Raw genomic sequence first — 18,244 nt, forward strand, 5'->3', positions numbered from 1 at the left:
CGCACGTTGCTTCGCGTGTGATCATCTATGTACCTGTAGCGGACTATCGAGAGAACCATGAAGGACTACGGAATGACGCCTTCGACGACTCGACTGATCCTGTTTTTCGCCGTCTTCGCTGCGACATCCCCCGTTAAAGGTAAGCGATTTTTTATTTGCTTCTTCTTCGTAAACTAGCCTGTTTCTCATCTGAGAAGTTTAGTCACTACTTCTGGCTAAATCGTCGCGTTCAGACCATGGAATTCTTTGCTATGAGCGGTGACTGTTTTGGCGCGAAATTTGAAATTTTTGAGAAACGACTCGGAGCGAGTAATGACAATAATTTTGATGAATTGTTAGTTAATGTTGCTGGGAAAATACTTTGAACACTTCTTGAAACTGTTTTTGGGTGTTTTGAGATTGGTAGGGTTGGCTAAATTCTTTTGTATAATTGGGGCCACTTGCGGCGGGAAATTTAAAATTTCCGATGATTATTCTAGAGCTGGGAAATCGATAATTTATTCATGGTGCGAAATTCAAATTTTTTAATACAGTACTGTGCTTAAATTGCACGATTTCTAATAAAATATTCATTATCCTTTTTTCGTGTTCTTGTGTACTAATAATGTATACTCCAAAATTTATGGCATAAATAACTATATTATCAATATCAATCGCAAATAAATCGGTGCATTGGTTTCTCAGCGCGAAATACGAAATTTCTAATAAAGCACTTGGTCAAAATAATTGAATTGATTTGAGCGGTAAAATGCTCCAAAAATTACTGTTAGGGTATTCGAGATTTTGCGTACAGTTCGAAACGATTCGTTAATTTTTAATAAATCGACCGCGAGATTTTAAATCAAGTTCCCAATGGGTTCTCGTACAGAAATTATTGTTTCCTCCTCAGTCAGAAATAGAATATTCTGTCTCCACATCGTTGTTCCATCAATCTAAATATCAATCGCTCTTGCTACTCCGTCCCTGAACAAAACACACTTTCAAACACTTGCAAGTAGCTTTTTTCTTGCGACAAACGTTTACCCGACTGAGAGACATTCTCACTCGTAAATGTCCTACTTCCTCGTCGAAGCAGCGAGTTTGTTGATTTATGGACCTGGCCGTTTCCATCCATTGACTTCCGTTTGAGTTATATCTATTGGTCAACGTTTATAGAAAAAGTGACTTGAGCGAAAACAGCGAATAAATTTCTTTCGACGTACACAGAGTCTATGAATAAAAGTTGATTCTATACCAAGGAAAAAAATTCCCTGTCTCCATTATCTCGTTTCTTGCTTGAACTTTTCGAGTAGCTTGTTTGAAGGATATAATCGATGGGATAGATGCAAGTTTATTTGAAGGAAAAGGAACTAGCGGATTCCTCGGTCAATTCGCGACATTCTGTGTTCGCTCGTGTATGTCGTACCAATCCAATTTGCTGTGACTATGGTAAACTGTTCCCACGTTTCTCGCTGCGCGTTGCGATTCATGGGTGAGAGGGCCACGAAATATGAGAATCGAAGGAGAATCAGAGCGTTTATGGTCAGACGCGCTTGAAACCGATGCTACTGGGACGTCACCCTTCTGCGCAACTTCGCATGGATGTATTCTAAGAATTCCTTCCGGTTACAAATTCTTCGATCGATGAAAACTTTAGAACCGTGCACGAATGCAGTCGCGACACGATCGACCTTCTTTCTTATCCTCTTCTCGTGTTGATATTGGATTGCTTCCACGGTACTACCTCTTTTATTATTCATCATTTCTAAGAGAGCATTGTGGGTCCAAGTATTGAGTTATCATCAAGATATTAAAACCTTCGTAATGTTTCCAGCGTAATATTGCATCGAATTGAAAAATATTTGCGTCTATACTTTTATACAATTTATTCTCTTCTCAAGGAAAATCAGCCCCAAGTAGCTTCTAAAATTATCTCGAAATAATTTTTCAATTCGAGTGCACAGCAACTCCGTTGCTCTGCTCATTTTCTAATCGCAGAAGAATAAAATGCTCCTTCGACCCCACGAGCTTCCACCAACCACGATAACATCGATATAAATCGAAGTGCTTTCGCGTCGCCCTGTGCACGAGAAAAAGGGGTTGGGAGAGAGGGGGCGAGAAATAAGTAAAACAAGAGGGGAAACTAGACAGGGAGACTTTCGTTCAGAAAAAGAGAAGCAAGAAGATAGCTGCTCGAAGTTCTGTCGAAGAAAGGGGTGGGAAGGGGTGGGTATCCACGGTTATCAAACCGTTCACCTCACCTCTCGGAGTAATTATTTTTTCCTGGGAGGCCGCTTCGAGGACCAATTAGAAGACGAGACGGCTCCGAGCAAGCGTAAACAGCGTCCTCGAGTCGGGCGACCATGAACGACTCGAACCTGGATCTTAACGAGAAGAACACACGTCTGCGATTTCGCGGGAAAATGAATCGAAAAGGAAGCCATGGAATCGCTCGTCGACCGATCGTTCGTAAACGAAATCGCGATCATCTCGCTGGGGATGTGGTCTAGCTTTATCGCTGCAACCCTTTCTTCCTCAGCTTTTTCCCACCCCCCTCTCCACCCTTGTTTGCATACATTATACGCGAGAGATTTGGCCGTTTATTGCGCGTTGCGGCGGCTGAATCTCTTTAAAATTTCATCGCTCGGCAACGAATAGCACGCGGATATAATTCATCACGCTTTATATGGGGTGTTTCGTGGGTGGTTACGTCGGCGATCGCGATCTTCCTGGCCAGCTTCTTTATTCACTGTGCACGCGGGGCCTCGTCGCGGGAAAAAGTGTGGGAAAAGTGGAGGAAGCGTGTCTGCGATGTTACGTTAGCTTTCTGTAAATGATATTTTTTGCTCCTGTGTCTGTGTGGATTTTAGATGGTTTTGATTGTTGGTCTGATGGAGATAATACTGTTCTCTTATGGGAGGAGCTTGTTTTGAAATTTCAGAGTGATTCACGGGTTTGTATGCTTGCCTTTCTTCGAGATTTATTTCAAGATTCATTTCATATCACATTTTCATTCTTCGTTTAAGATATAGTAAATGAAATTATTCATTAAAATAATCATTCCTTAAGTTTTATGGGAAATAATTATTTTACTGAAACTCTCTCACTTTCTATTCTCTCGAAACTCACATTCCTAGGTGTTCATGCAATCTTCTATTGCTAAAAATGCAAACTCGTACAGATTTTTGAGTAAAATATTTCTATCTATTTTGAAAAATTTGTTCGGTTCAGTAAAAATTGTACACGAGACCTCTCTGAAACAGGATCTCTAAAGTGCTTAATAAAAATTGCCTCTGCCCCCATGGTCCACACCCGAAAAAAGGAAAAACAAAGAGAGATCACGGCTTCGGTAATTATTTCCCGACCGATTTGGCGTTCATCACAGAACACCCGTGTGTTTAATCGTCGAATCGAATCGTTAATCGGCTCCCATAAATTTTCCACTCCTCTCTCGTTGTCGACGATGGTCGAAAAATCACTGATCCACTTGCACGCACCGCGTGACTGCGAAAAAGTTCGATTCGCAACAGTAGTTCTCGCGAAGGTTTTTAATCGAGTTTCATCCTTCGTAATCTGCTTAACGAATTTCGCCATTTTTGCCCCCACTCCTGCTGGAAGCTCGGAGATAGACTGAATTCCGTGGCGCATCTTCAGCTGAACGGGGTGCGAGGGGGTGGAAATCACAATTCCTGCGTGAAATTCTCTGACCCGGATACGGAGCAGAGACGATGTAATTCAGAAATGAGATTTTCATCCGGTCTTTTTCCTTTTCCCTGCTTCTTTTTTTTCGCCGACTGATTCGACGATTTTTATATCTGCCTCGATTCCTCGGGACGTCGAATTAACGCCAGGGCATTCTGATTTCCACCATCGCGAGGATCCGTATTAATCACAGCCGCCCAGGACACTGGCGAAATTGCCTGTGGTCTTTGAGATTTGTAAAGGAATAGTCGAGTTAATTAAGGGGAAAATTGCGGGAAAATTGTTGGTGCAATTTGACGGCTATGCTATTTTAGGAGCACCGAGGTGGGAAATTTCTTTTGTGAAGTGTTGAGGAGTTTGGATTTTCAGTGACCATGGAATATTGTAATTCATTCTTTTCTTTGGGGAGTGAAGAATAGTATCAGTATTTTATCTATGCTTTGAGTATTTTGGAATTGATTAAGTTTAAGGAGTCTTCAGAAAATATCACGAATGTTTGTAGAATCTTGTGTCGTTTATTTGAATCTTCACGTCTTGTAGTAAGAGTGTTGCAAATACTAATGCAGTAGGTGTATTGCATTATGTTAAATGGTAAACAGTTTGTCACGCTAGTATTTAACTTTTCCATCAAATTGACATTGATATTAATTTTCTTGACTGTTTGTACTCCTGGTCACACTGTTTCTGTGAGTATAATTTCCCTCCGGAGGGTAATGTTATTATAACGATTGTTTGCCCGCTCGCGCAAGCAATATTTGCGCAATAATAATAAAATAAAACGGAATTACAGTACAAACACATCTAAACAATTTATTTGATTTATGTGGCAATCTGCGTTCCCTGTAGCATTCAGGTGCAATCCCATTAAATGATCTTTTTTGTTTATTTTATTTCCTAAAAAGTTCGCCAGTTGTCAAAGAGTATCGAGACTGTAACTCGATACACATTTCTCTGCTGGACATGTCGAAATGGATATTCAATTGTAGAGTCATCAAAAACCGATATTCAATTTTGCGACACTCTTCGTTGCAACTTCTGCTGCAGAGGAAACATTAGATCAGATACTTCATTCTTTTCTAAATCCACAGGATTTCTCCACGTAAATTTCCTTTCGTTATCGTTAATAATCTCTTCCATAATTAGAAACCAGCTATTTCTATCTTTGAGATATTTTCTGAGAACATAAATTGCGTCTTCTAGATTTTATTATAATCCAGATAATTGAATTCAATTTTTTACGAAAACGTGGCTGAAGTCGTTTCGCCGTGACAACAGATGTAATTAAGCCGCGATATTTATCTCGACCTCGAATCGAAAAGACACATGCTCGTATTTACGCCTTTTCCTTTCACCGCTCAGAGGATCAGCCTTAATCGTAGCACCTGTTTTCGAGGGAACGCTTGGAAACGCCGCGCATGCGTGTCTTGCCGCGAAGAATATTAATTACGAAACTGGCCTTCGTTTAGGCGTCAATTACTGCTGCAGTTCAACACAGGAATCGAGTGTTTGCGAACAAAGTGGCGATCATCTCGACGAAGGTAAACGATGTATCGCGATTTTCGCGGCGCGTCGAATGTTTTAGTACCCCTAGACCCACGATGGACCATTTGCCGATCGTTCATCGATCTCGAAGCGTTTTCCAGCGATGATCGTGAAAGCTGAGCCAGCTCTTTTCTGTTTCGTTTTTTTTCTTCTTTTTTTTTCGTGAATCGCGACTCGATATAAACAGCATCGAGTGTTCTCTGTTAACAGCGATCGAATTGCCTAGCACTTGCTTTTGGTCGTTGGTTTTATTCGGGAGAGTGCCTGAGTGTTGACCATGAGGGGGGATACCAAACGATTTAGAGTGGGAAAATGTGGCCCTCTGTGTATTCGCTTGGACGATTGATAGGGATTATTGAAGGAGAAAAAATTAATTATATATGGATCATCAATAAAATCGGGAGTTGTATTTTAGCTTTGACTAGTGTGGTGTAGGTCACAGGGTTTATAGTAACTTTTAATATTTCATAGGAGTAATATTCATGAATGATTTACAGGAATTAATACAATGAAATTGTGAATTTTTTATATGCTACTATAAATTATTCTTTTTTCATTGCAGAACTCGAGTAATGAAATTAGAATCATGTTACGATACTGATGTCACACTAGTCGAGGGTTATGGTTTTGTGTAATATAGAAATCTGGGGAGTAGGGAAAATATTGTATTATTCAGAGACTCTGAAGTCGTTGCAGAGGTTTCGTAGACAGGACCATATGTATCATGGTGATTAGATTTGCAGAGATCGAGGGATCGACCGATGATAAATTGCGATCAGAGCGTGTTCGAAAAGTGCAGTGTGTAGAGTGTGAAAGGCATTCGATGAATAGTCGATCGGGAACCGTACAATTGTTACAATATTTGCATGAAACGCCGTGATTTATCGTGGAATATCTCGCTCCTCCACTTTCTGTGCCGGTTCACTCTTTCAGCCCAGAATGTTTCTTTTGAATTTTTCGCGATCGTTTTTCTACACCTTCCTCCTCGCGTTCGTAACGTTGTCGTTTACATTTCTGAATGCACGCTCTCGCAGCGAACTACGAGACGAAACAAAAAGAAAAAGTCAACAGCTCGTTAATGTAATGGGTATTTCAAAATTATATGTATAAAACTGGCTGGTAAATCTTGAGGAAGGAGAGAAACATTTTAACGAGCCCGTGTCCTTTTAAGAAACTCTGTTGAACGTAAAAATAACTTTCCGCGGATGTAGAAGCTTCTATTTCCTTCTTTTTCTTGTTTTGCGAAATTTAGGACGGCACGAGATGAGATGAAATGGAGTAAAATGAGGATATAAGTGTATCAAAGGATACGGTAGTTTCAAATGGAGGAAAATAAGGATATAAGTATATCAAAGGACACTATAGTTTCAGAGAAATTTCACTGAAATTTCAGAGAAATATGTCTGACTTGGGACTTATTCTACTGCTGGCTTGCAGTAGCTAGATCAGGCACAGAGCAGTCAGTGAAATAAGCCCTAAGTCAGACACACGCCACGCTAATTTTAAGTATAGTATTTTCTCAGTAATTAATAACTCTGAAACTAGATCTGAGACACATTTTTCTTATCCCTCGTTTTCCTATTATTTTAGCGTGTAGAATCGTCTCTTAAAATTTCTGACACCTGTCGAACACCCTGTATGTACTTCTTTCCCATTTATCAATATGCTTGCGAGGGTATTTTTCCTCTGATTAATCCATATGCTTGTGAGGGTATCACTTCCATCCCGTCTCAGTTTGCGAATGATCCACACACACTAAAACCGAAGTCGCCTTCGTGGAGACTGTACGCTCGAACGAGTTTCCACGGTTCTCGGCTCTAACCATTCCTGTTACATATGGATACACGCGTAGTTGCGATAACCTCGTCCAATAGTTATGGAAATTCGTATTAATTCCACGACGGTAGCAATACGCGGGACAAGAGCGTTTCGTCGGTCTGTTCGCACGAGAATTGATCTCTGGACAGAGAACCTCGCCATTATTGGCCTTTTGATGCTTTGGTTATCATCAGAAGATGCCAGAAGAACATCTTTATTATTTTGAATAGTACCTCGAGTAGTGTTTTCGTGAGTCTTATACTAGATCCTAAACAATTTATTAGGAGAGTGTTTTGGAGCTTGAATATTATTGTGACACCGAGGTGGACATGCAATTTCTTTTTTTTTATAGAATTCTTTATTTGAGAATTGTATGGAAAATAGGATAAGAAGAATGTAGAAGAAGGAAAAGTGATTAGTATGTCTTAAAGATTGAATAAATTATTTTTCAGTAGTAATGGTCAATGCTTAGGTCCCCTTGGGTGTCGGACGAGGCTCCTCTGTTGTTTGTTGCAGGGTTTCGAGGCAAAAATAAGGCGGAAATCGAAATTCAATTTTACGCCAGCTTCTCTCCCCGCAATTTTCAATATATATATATATCTACCCCTTTTCTCGAAACCGCGAATTTAATATCGCTTTAGAGCACGGATATTTATATGCAGAAGTGCAAGGAGGAAGCCTTACGAAGGCTACGGGGCATCCAAGTGGGGCATAAAAGCGCAACGAAACCGTCAACGGAAATATACAACGAGTTTTTAATATTTTCCACGAAATTTTACTGGGTGGATTTACGAGATTTTTTATTTTTGCGGCGAGATGAAACTATCCCTCACACGTTCCTCTCGCTACATTATTTTTGAGATGAGGTGAATGAGTAATTATACAGAAGACTTTCTATGCTTTCCTTCAGGATTTTAAGTAGAGAAATAACAGAGATTATAATAATTCATAATTCATAGCGATGATACAGTGAATAAAAGAAGATAGATATTTCAGGGGATTAATGTGTCATGATTTTTCTTTAATATCTTGCCACCTACATTTCTGAAATATTGAAGTCTAAATTAACTACTGCTTTAAAGCTTCAAAATCTCAGCCTTTCTTAGAAAGAAAAAATTCTCAAGCTCTCATAGAAATATTTATGACTTCGATTTCTCTACTTCTGTACAATATTCCCCCAGTGAATCAAATCCACACCTGAACCTCGACTGAGGTGATACTTGTGCAAGTTATGACGCACATCTAGCACTTCACTCGAATGAAATACAATGCACACTACAAAAATAGCGATGTAGTACAAGAAGTCTAATATGACTCGTTCGGAAGTTCGAGTAGGAATGAACGGCCTGCACTCGCTTTCATTCAGCTGGCAACTAAGTGAAAGAAAAGGAACAAGAAAAGGCAGAGTGTAGAGAAAGATAGGAGACGATCAGAAAGAAAGAGGAAAACGGAGAAAAGTATGGAGAAAGCGCGAACAAAGACTGTTCTCAAGCTCTGCCTGGGTCTGGTCGCCAAATGTGCCTGACGACGACCAGGCCCGTACAAATCTTGAGAAAGGGTAAATAATAGACAGGAAATTGGAAATCTAGAAGAGTGAAAGTTAGAAAACGAATATAAAGAATTAAATCCTGGAGCAACCATATCGTTCCTTAAATCTTTTGAGACACCCTTCCCCTTCTGCAACATATCTATTCTCATTGCCAGCGTCTAAGGTGTCCAGAAATCCACTGGCGAAGATCCTTCGCCATCCCAGCGTCGCTCACACCAGCGAATCCCTTCATTGCGAAACAATCGATCGCGAGCGCGAGATGTCTCCATCAAGATTCAGCAGATTTCTATCCCCAGCCGCGACGGAATTCCCAGAAAATCGACGCGTCTCGGGAAAAGAGAAGCCACCCCTCTGCCCCCGTGCCCACCCCGAAGCTGACAGGATCTCGCGAAATCGGATAGCTGTCTCGAATCTCGCAAACACGGCAGCCGTCGAGAGCGAGAGAGAGATCGATACGCGGCGGTGGGCGAAGTTGCTGGCAAACGAATGAGAAGTTGCAGCGAAAGAGCATAAACCATAAAGGCACGACGGGGCAGAGGACAGGGTCGCGGGATAATGCAGCCGTGGATGGATCCCCCCGTTGCCTCTGCCTACCCTCTACACCCCCTGCACGCGTACGCGGGGATCACCCCTTCCGCACCTACGCGTCTCCTTTTTTCCGCGCCGTGGAAGAAGCCGATACGCGAGCTAACTGTTGGCACGATGTTTGGCTCGCCGACCCTTTTCCACCCCTGCGTGTTTCGCCCTTTTGTCGCGGACTTCCGTTGCCCTCGTGTCGCTACAGATGTCGAACGCGAACATGGATCGATTTAGGGTGGTCTGCGAATTTTTGAGCTTTTTGAGGATGTAATTTAAAACTTTTCTGTGGAAAAGTTCGTGACGAAGTCTGTGAAGAGAGGTCTGTGGAGAGAAAAAAATTAGTCAGTAAGTCACTCTCTTAAAGACTTGAATTCACACATAAAATCAACCTCCTTCGAGTATCAATTTTCGGGTCATCCTTTACACTTCTTCCCATTTCTATTCACTGTGCGCTGACCCCTGAGCCAGTTGGCCCCAGTTCGTTCCCAGTTCGCGCGGAACGCGGGCTAAATGGAATGGCAGAGGCCACGAGTGCCAAATGTCTCTGTCTGCGCTGGCGAAAGGGGGTTGCACTCGGAGCTGGGCGCCGAGTGGACAGATTGCAAGCGGATCCCGTTTCGGTCGGCTCTCGATACTTGCTCGTCGATTCGTTGCGAGAATTCCGTCGACTAGGTGTTTGCTCGCGGTTTTGTTGTTGTTGTTGCCGCGTGGTTCGCTGGAAATTCCGGTTCGTGAGGGAGGGTCTCGGGATTTTCGGCTTTTTTCGACCGCCGTGAAATTAGAGGAGGGATTTTGGGATTCAGTGATAGGGGTTAGGCCAAAGGTCGCGTCTGGGGCGAATCTGGGACGAACTTGGGGTCAGAAGGAAGATTGTTGGTTCAGGGAGGCTTGGGATCCTTATTGGGTTAATTGACTACTGGATTGTGTTCTTGCGGGCAGATGGGTGTTTTGGTTCACAAGTAATGAAAGTGACCTTTTGAGGGAGGTCAGAGTGTGGGTGTCGTGTCTCGGGTCAGTACTTTGGATGCTGAACTGGTCTGTTATTTTGTTACATATCTTTGGGATGCCTCCACTATTGTACAGAATTATTTGGCCATTTTCACGTTATTGGAAACTCGTGAAATTCTTACACTTTTTTATTTACTCTAACTGCTATCAAATGTTATTCTCATCGATATTTGTAAACCTTATACATGAGGTTTATAGCTAGAAGATGAGGTTTGTAGCCAGAACTATATCACAGAATTTTATCTCTCGTATTTTACATATTGCAATAATATGGAAGTGTCCAAATAGTGTAGTGGATACTAGCTCATCTCGTGATAACGTCACAGAGGTTCTTTCAAAAAAGAATTTCCACATGTGAACTGAAAAACAGCCATAGGAAGTAATCCTCTCTACACCAGTAATACAAGCGTGATCATTAAATCGATCAGGAAATGGGATTAAAAATTCTTCTGAAAGTGGCAAGTTTTCCCCTGTGTTTTCTAGCAACTTCATAAAACCCTAGAAAACCGAATCATGTCGAGTAATAACAAATCAGTTCCCCGTCGAAGATTCCAATATCATTCCTCAATCAATCTCCCAGAACCCGATCGTCTGAACAACGTAACAGTTCCTCAAACAGTCGGCATGGAAGCGCGTCTTTATGCTAATGGAAGGAGTATCGATTGCCCCGGCTTTTCGCCAGAATCGAATGATACTATGGTGCACAGGCTGAGATAGCGTTCGCGATTATTAATTGCATCGGGAACAAGCATCTCGCGATCTCAGCACGCTCGACGACGTTCCGTAATTACGGGATATGCTCGATGTCGATCGAAACGATGGAGCCATTCAGGTAGCATATCGCGAGCAGGGGAAAAAAATAGAGAAAGGAGGTAAATGAGTAGCCTGCTGTTGCATCGTAGACTCGCTTATCTCCGAGAGCGTGGCTATCCAGCCTCGTAATTGCTGTGTCGTAACAGCGTCGAATCACGATCGAATGTCTCGACGTAGTCGTCATTAATCGAGAACACAACAGCCACGGTTTCCGGGGGAATGGGTTACCGTTACTGGCAGGGGGCAAAGAAAGTTCCAAAGAAACTGACGGCAGTAGCCAGTTGGACGTTTTCTAGGAAACGTTACGGATTAGTCGAAACCCTGCTTCCACGATTATGATGGACAATGAAGTTAAAAGGAGCAGGTGGAATCGAAGCTATCTCTGCCGCTAAGTAAACGGGTGGGATTCGTTAATCGCGGGGCGGTGCTCTGATAGGGTAGAAATGTGGCAAGTCGGGAGTTTATCTTCCAAGTTTTTATCCTTCAATTTTATTAATCTGCTCTGGCCGCAGTTGGCCGTGAGCGAAGCATCATCTGGCCATGGTTATCTCGGAAATACCGCTGCTTCTCGATTCTAGTGGATAGACTTGGCTCAGACCTGTGAAAATAGAACTATAGAAATGGATAGGTGTAGAATCTGGATAGGTGTAGAACTCGGAATGCTGAAGAATCTAGGGAGTTGTTTGTAGAGTCTAGGGAGCTTGTAGTATTGAAGTATCTTATACAAACTAGGGAACTTGTAGAATCTAAGGAGCTTGTAGTGTTTAAGGATCTTATACAAACTAGGGAACTTGTAGAATCTAAGGAGCTTGTAGAATTTAGGGAGCTGTAGAATTTAGACAGCTTGTAGAATCTATGGAGCTTGCAACATCTAGTGAGCTTGCAACATCTAGGAAGCTTGCAACATCTAGGAAGCTTGCAACGTCCAGGGAGCTTGCAACATCCAGGGAGCTTGCAACGTCCAGAGAGCTTGCAACGTCCAGGGAGCTTGCAACATCCAGGGAGCTTGCATCGTCCAGGGAGTTTTCAACGTCCAGGGAGCTTGCAACATCCAGGGAGCTTGCAACATCTAGGGAGCATGTAGAACTTAGAAAGCTATAGATTTTAGGGAACTATAGAGTGTACAGCATGATACAGTTTACGAATCTACAAAATAGTTTAATTTAGATTTCATTCAGAGTTTTATTCAATCTACGGTCCTAAAATTTGATACCACTGGACACTGCGGATCGTGTGTCGTGTTTTTTGAAGAGTCTCTCGTTCAGCATGCCATTAGCGTACTAATACAGAGTTGACGGCTAATAAATGTGTAATAGTCTCGGATAGCATAGATGACTGCATACAGGAGTGTCTGTAGGATTAAATGCAAAAGTCTTAAACATTAACGATCTCCTTATAGTCAGAACATGATCGCTTTTATAACTAACAACTTAAATAATCCTTTACTAGCGTATCGAACTCATAATGAAGCTATTTGCTTCATTAGTGAGATATTACATCAACAGCATACACTAAGTTCTTGGGACTGGCAATGAAGGACATTCATTGAACTAAAAGCAAAATTAGATCACTGCAAAGCATTATTTCATCTATTTCAGTCTCATCTTCTTAAGACTACACACGTAATTTCCTTAATCTATAAAATCAATTTTTTGAAGCATATTTATTCGCTCTCGATCTTCGATCGAATATCAGTTTCATGAAAAATCGTAATTCTTCAGCATTTAATCTCCAGTTCCTCGTATAGTCTGTGCCACATTTCTATAGTACAGAAATTTTGCCCCATACCTTTTCGTGACAGTGATTTCCTGCTCACAATTGGACACCGAGAAACCTTCCTCACGGACGCTGCGCATAAATCATAATGTAAAATGTGACCTCGCGTGACCCCTGCGACAATTAATTATTGCATATGATAGCCCATACGCGGTTATTATGCTCCGCGTCCCTTCTTTTTATTCCATTTTTGCTGGCCGATGAATGGGGCGCCACAGCGCTATCATTATTCGCGCACATACAAACATTGCTTGTTTCCGGGGATTCATTAGCCGTTAATAATCACTAAAATTGTTGGCGTGTAATTAGATACGACATCATAGGTTACGCATTGATTACGAAGCTTGTATGGTCAGGATAATGTGACAGTCTATGAATGACACAGTTTCTCAGATTTTGACGGGATGCGAAATTCAGTGCTTTCAGAATGGATCCGTAATAACTTTGGGAGCCAAATAATTGCACATTTATGACAATATGTTAGCGTGACGTATTTTAACATTGACACAATATTGGATGGTGCGAAGTTCAAAGGTTCAATTGTGACAAATGAAGATACATTTCACACAGTGAAATCTGTTTATTGTACGTAACTATTTTCGAGATAAAACAATAGCAAATTGTTGTTAAATAAATGATCGCCTCACGGGAAACTAAGGGAACCATATTTATTAATATCTCTAAAATTATTGAATATATGCAGTTAATATTCGGTACAGTGTTATAAATTGAAAAGGGGAAAGTAAAGTGTTTCACTAAAACCCTATAGAGTCGACCCTTTAAAAGTTGCTTCTGTGTATCATATAGATTGATTTGAGGAGTGAAATTTTGCCGACTCTTCAACTGCATAATGAGATGCAGCAGTGAAATAGATACATGAGCTCCGCTCATTCTCTGTCCTTGCTCTCAGAGAGAGTGGACGTACGAGTTGGGCGAACTTGTTCCTCAGTTTCCTTCATAATTTCTCGTTGTCTTCTTTATGGCCATTTGCATAGTCGTCTATGTTTTTACAGGCCTTTGCTCGTTCCCACAGTTTCCACGGAGTTTTCATGGTCTTCTTACTGCTCTGTCCCCGCCTTGCTGATTCCTACCCCTGAAAAGAGTTCTCTTTGTCTTGTCCCAGGTTTCCCTTATTACTTTCCTCGCTTCTCGACGTGTTCACTGACTCTTCACAGCCTCCTTAGATTTCCCATAACTTCCGTCGCGACTCCCCGCGAGTCTTCCCGCCCTTCGTCGCCATCCTATTTGCGTGGATTGACTTTCCATCAGGGTTCTTTATTGGCCACCCTTCGTCCCTTACTTCTACGCGTAGAAAATCCGAAATTACACTCGATTTAACATGATCAGCAGCTCCTGTGGAACTTTGGGGTCTCTGTAACCCAGCAAGCTGATCAAAAAGATAGATTACATTGTTCGATTAAGGAAAAGTAGTCGCTGTGCTGGGTTCCTCGCAGTTTAAACTTCTTTCTCCTGATTTCTGAATGCTCCGGGTCTATTAGGAACTTTTGCCTGCGATAGGTCGCCTGGGTTGAACCTTAGTTTGATAATAAAGTAACCGCGGGGATAAATTTTTATCAGATATGGTTCTAAAGGTATGTAGATGGAAGAGATTGGGAATGGGATTACTACTACTACTTGTCTGCTTGTCTACTACTTGTCTACTGCTCTGCTACTAGTTTACTCTTACTACTTGTCTACTGATACTACTCGCCTACTGTTACTACTTCTCTATTATTATTATTTAGCTACTACTACTATTACTACTAATACTGCTACTGCTTATCGTACCTAGTAGCTTCGCCACCTCAATATTCGCAAATTAGGGAATTGAAAAATTTGTATACTTCAGCATGTTAGAATAGATTGAAAGAAAATCCACCCCAAGCGATCGAGGCTCATCTAAAATCCGAATTCATAATTAGCTCCACAATGAATCAAACGTATCCGAACCCAACAATCCTCGTCATTTTCACATAAATCTCCGCGATCCCTCTTTTCCCTTGTCACTAATCTCGTCTTCCTATCAAATCTGTTGAAACTCGCCGAATATTGTCAGTTTTGATCTAAACCGCTATTAACATGCGCAATGCCTGTGCTAGCGGGGTTGCACGTGAACGGTCCTGCTAATTAATACCTACGTAAATGGAGTAGCACCTGGTGAAATGATCTGTCGGAAATAGCCGGTTCATTCCAGCCAGCGTACTGGACTCCGCTGCTCCCTGTCTCTCAGTTTCCCCGTGAAATCGTTACTTGGTATTGTCGGGCGAGTTAATTGACGCATTTCCAATGCGACGCCGACCTATCGAGAAATGATAGGAACTCGGCGGTGCGCTGGAAAATTATTTCGAGCAGAGGCTAGCCGCACGAAAAGCCCTGGACACCGTGAACCGTGTGACGATGGCTCCTTTGACGCCGCCGATCGTTCGTTAATCGTTGAACAGCGCCGCGCCAGGCCGCAGCGCAGGGAAATTTTGCGATAAATCGTACCCTGCTAATCTTTCCCTCGGCCTCCCTTCCCCAGCGACGCGACGAAATCGGTTTGGCACGTGCACAGCGTTCCGTCTATGCACGCGAGCTGAGAGTTAATCCCCTCGGAGAATTTGGCTGGCTGATCGGTGGTTATAACGATTTTCTCGGGAAAATTGCGCGTTCTTTTTTCCCCTGTTCGCGCTCGTGCCTAGGGTAACAGTCGAGCGATCAGAGTGGCTTGATTGGGCGAGATAAAGGGGATTTATTTTGGAATTAAGCCGAGTTTCCGCGCGGATAATGTGAGACGGGAGGTGGAATCAGTGGGTTGATCGTAACATAGACATTTTCTTTGAGGGATAACTCTGAGAGGCTTTAGTCAAATTCTTTGGATAAAGAAATATAGATATTTGGGTTGAGGGATCACCCTGAGAGACTCTGGTGAAATTCTTTGGACGAGGAAATGAATAGTGTCTATGGAAAGTTAGCGAAGGGCAGTTTGCTGAAGACCATTTCGAAGATCTTTCAAAGGAGAATGGGCTCGTAATTGCTCAGACGCTTTCTATGCTGGACAACCCTGTTTCGACAGGAGTCTGAAACAGAGGAAAAACAGAAGCGACAGAGAGGAAGGAAGCACAGAAATTCCTGAGTTGTTTCTCGCTTCCACGGAACGAAAAGTTGAACTCGGAAGGGGTTGGAGAGGCGAAATGGAGAAAGCACGAGGCATCTTCCGCGATACTCGAGGGATCATGCATACTTCCACGAATGTTCGGTGTCATTCGTCGCGATGCTTTCTCCCTGTTCGACCTCTCTCTTGCTGTTCTGCAAGCGGCCCCAGCTCTGTCGTTGCTTTCCTCGCGGCAGCCTCGTTTCCGATGATCGTTGATCTCCTCTATTCCAACTCGACTTACAAAAAGCTTGCTGCTCTGTGAAATATTGTACCGAAAATGGGGTGGAATAGAAACGTAACTGTGGATAATAACACTATTTACTCATTACTACTTATAACAATAGATATTACTAATTAAATACTATTTAAATAATATTTACTCTCACCTAGAGTTACATTTCAACACCTATTGCACCTACTCGAAAATCCCCATGTCCTCGAGGCTTCCCAAACTGAAACTCATCAAACGAGGTCCCCAGGATAATCCAATCTTGGAGGGCAAAAATAGTCCTGGAACGAACGAAACTGGGGTAGATTATCCCGCCCTACAGAGTACAACGGAGGATCGCGATAATGTTGATAACCACATCGAATAAGGCTGCGGGTCCAACTTGCCATTCCGCCACGGGACGCGCGAAATTATTTCCGTTTCCGTCCTTATCGAACGCGAATTTACGTAATTTTAGTCGCGCAGGGGGGGAAGAAAATGGGATGGACGTCGAGCTTGCACAGAGGGGTAGGGGGGAGGGGCAGGGGGGGGGGGGCAGAGGGAGGAAGGACAGAGCAGTTGAGACAACTTTAGCAGTACGTGCGGTATTGTCAAGTCGCTGGCGCGAGACCTGAAAGTGTCTCTGTAGTAAGAAGTTCCTCGAGTGGTGTGGGATCATCTGAAGACCGCGCGGCGGAGATACGCGGCTTAATGCCGTACTTAATCCGCGGGAACTTGCCGCCATACACGCGGGGATGATTTAGCATGAATATGTAAAAGGAATGGAGGAATCACTCGCGGCTGGGAAAGGACACGAGGGCTTCTGCGGGATGATTGTCGTGTTTTTTCGTGGCTTGGAATAGGAAGTAATAGGTAATAGGGTAGGAATGTCAAGTATCGTGGTTTTTAGGTAACGTACTTGGAGATGAAACGTGAAAATCGAGGCAGATAATTGAGGGAAATTTGATGTAAAATGGATATGTAACTTGAGGACCTAGTAACAAAGACAGACTTGTTTAAACAGTTAAACAGGTTATTGGAGGTTTCATCGAAAGGATCGCAAATCGGTATATTCTTCGATTAAAAGACGCTAGTTTTTATAATGTATATCTTAGAGTAAGAAGTTTCTGGCGAGAGAATTCTGTGCTCGGTTCTACGTTTGAAATATGAATTTTACTTGTACGTAAAGTCCGCCTCTAGCAGTCTATCTCCTGTGCAACATGCGCATCAAAATCAGTTGGTGGTGTGGTATGTACGTGGCCCGCACAAACGGGAGTATGTGTATGTAGGATGAAACGACGTAAGGTGCTCCATCAGTGGTCAGCACTGGCCAGCGGGAGTAGCTGAAGGTAGCTAAACTCGAGTTGGTCCCTCGAAAAAGGGAGCAAATAGGATTTTTCGTACTCCAATGGTCCGCGATCGAGCAACTCGCTACCTGGATGTTTGTGAAGTTCAACAAACGGAAAATGTTGTGGAAGCTGTTATCATAACTTTTATTTGCGTAAATATTGTGTGCTGTTTCACTTTGGTAGTCGTTGCAGGCTTGTTGCGCGATTTCGTGATCAGGTGGCAATATTGGCGAATATCGAAGAACACTCGATTAACTATATTTTCTCTCTTTGCTTGAGTTGCTTAATCAGGCAGGATAGAGAATATGCTAATGCAGGAAGTATAGGAGATGGTGTAGATAGTAGTAATTGAAGAAATCTAAATATAAATAGTCTTAAAAAAACAGTCAGTGAGTAGGACTGCGCCAATGAATGCAAATGAAGTAGCTGTTCTTGTATATAGAGTGGGGTATGGTTTGCTGCTACTTTGTTGGCTTGAATTCATTAGAAAGAAAAGAGTCTCAAGATACCCCAAGGACCCAAGATTCCATCAGCACCCAAAATTCTCATGGGTCTCAAGATGCCCCTAGGTCTCAAGATCCCCCTAGGCCTCAACATATCTCTTGGTCTCAAAATTCCCTAGGTCCCCTGGATCCTAAAACCCCTAAACTCCAAAGCCCTCAAAGCCCTCGAGCTCAAAATTCCCAAATTTTCAAATCCCAAAACTCAGAACTCCATTGACTCCTCTATCCCTGTTCTGGTAAAGAAAACAAGAAGTACACATCGTCGGCGATTTCCCCATGAAT

The 18,244-nt window shown here is 42.5% G+C and overlaps 1 protein-coding gene across 1 annotated transcript in view; it reads left to right on the forward strand.

Moving 5' to 3' along the window:
- Positions 1 to 18,244, forward strand: part of Sns (sticks and stones) — a 330,519-nt gene continuing 312,275 nt past the window's right edge. Inside the window, exon 1 of the mRNA XM_076386724.1 lies at positions 1 to 139. Within this exon, the coding sequence (XP_076242839.1) occupies positions 58 to 139 (82 nt within the window). The 5' untranslated portion in view covers positions 1 to 57. The remainder of the gene's footprint in view (positions 140 to 18,244) is intronic.

Source organism: Calliopsis andreniformis, chromosome 10 (assembly GCF_051401765.1).
Source record: "Calliopsis andreniformis isolate RMS-2024a chromosome 10, iyCalAndr_principal, whole genome shotgun sequence".
Classification (NCBI taxonomy): domain Eukaryota; kingdom Metazoa; phylum Arthropoda; class Insecta; order Hymenoptera; family Andrenidae; genus Calliopsis; species Calliopsis andreniformis.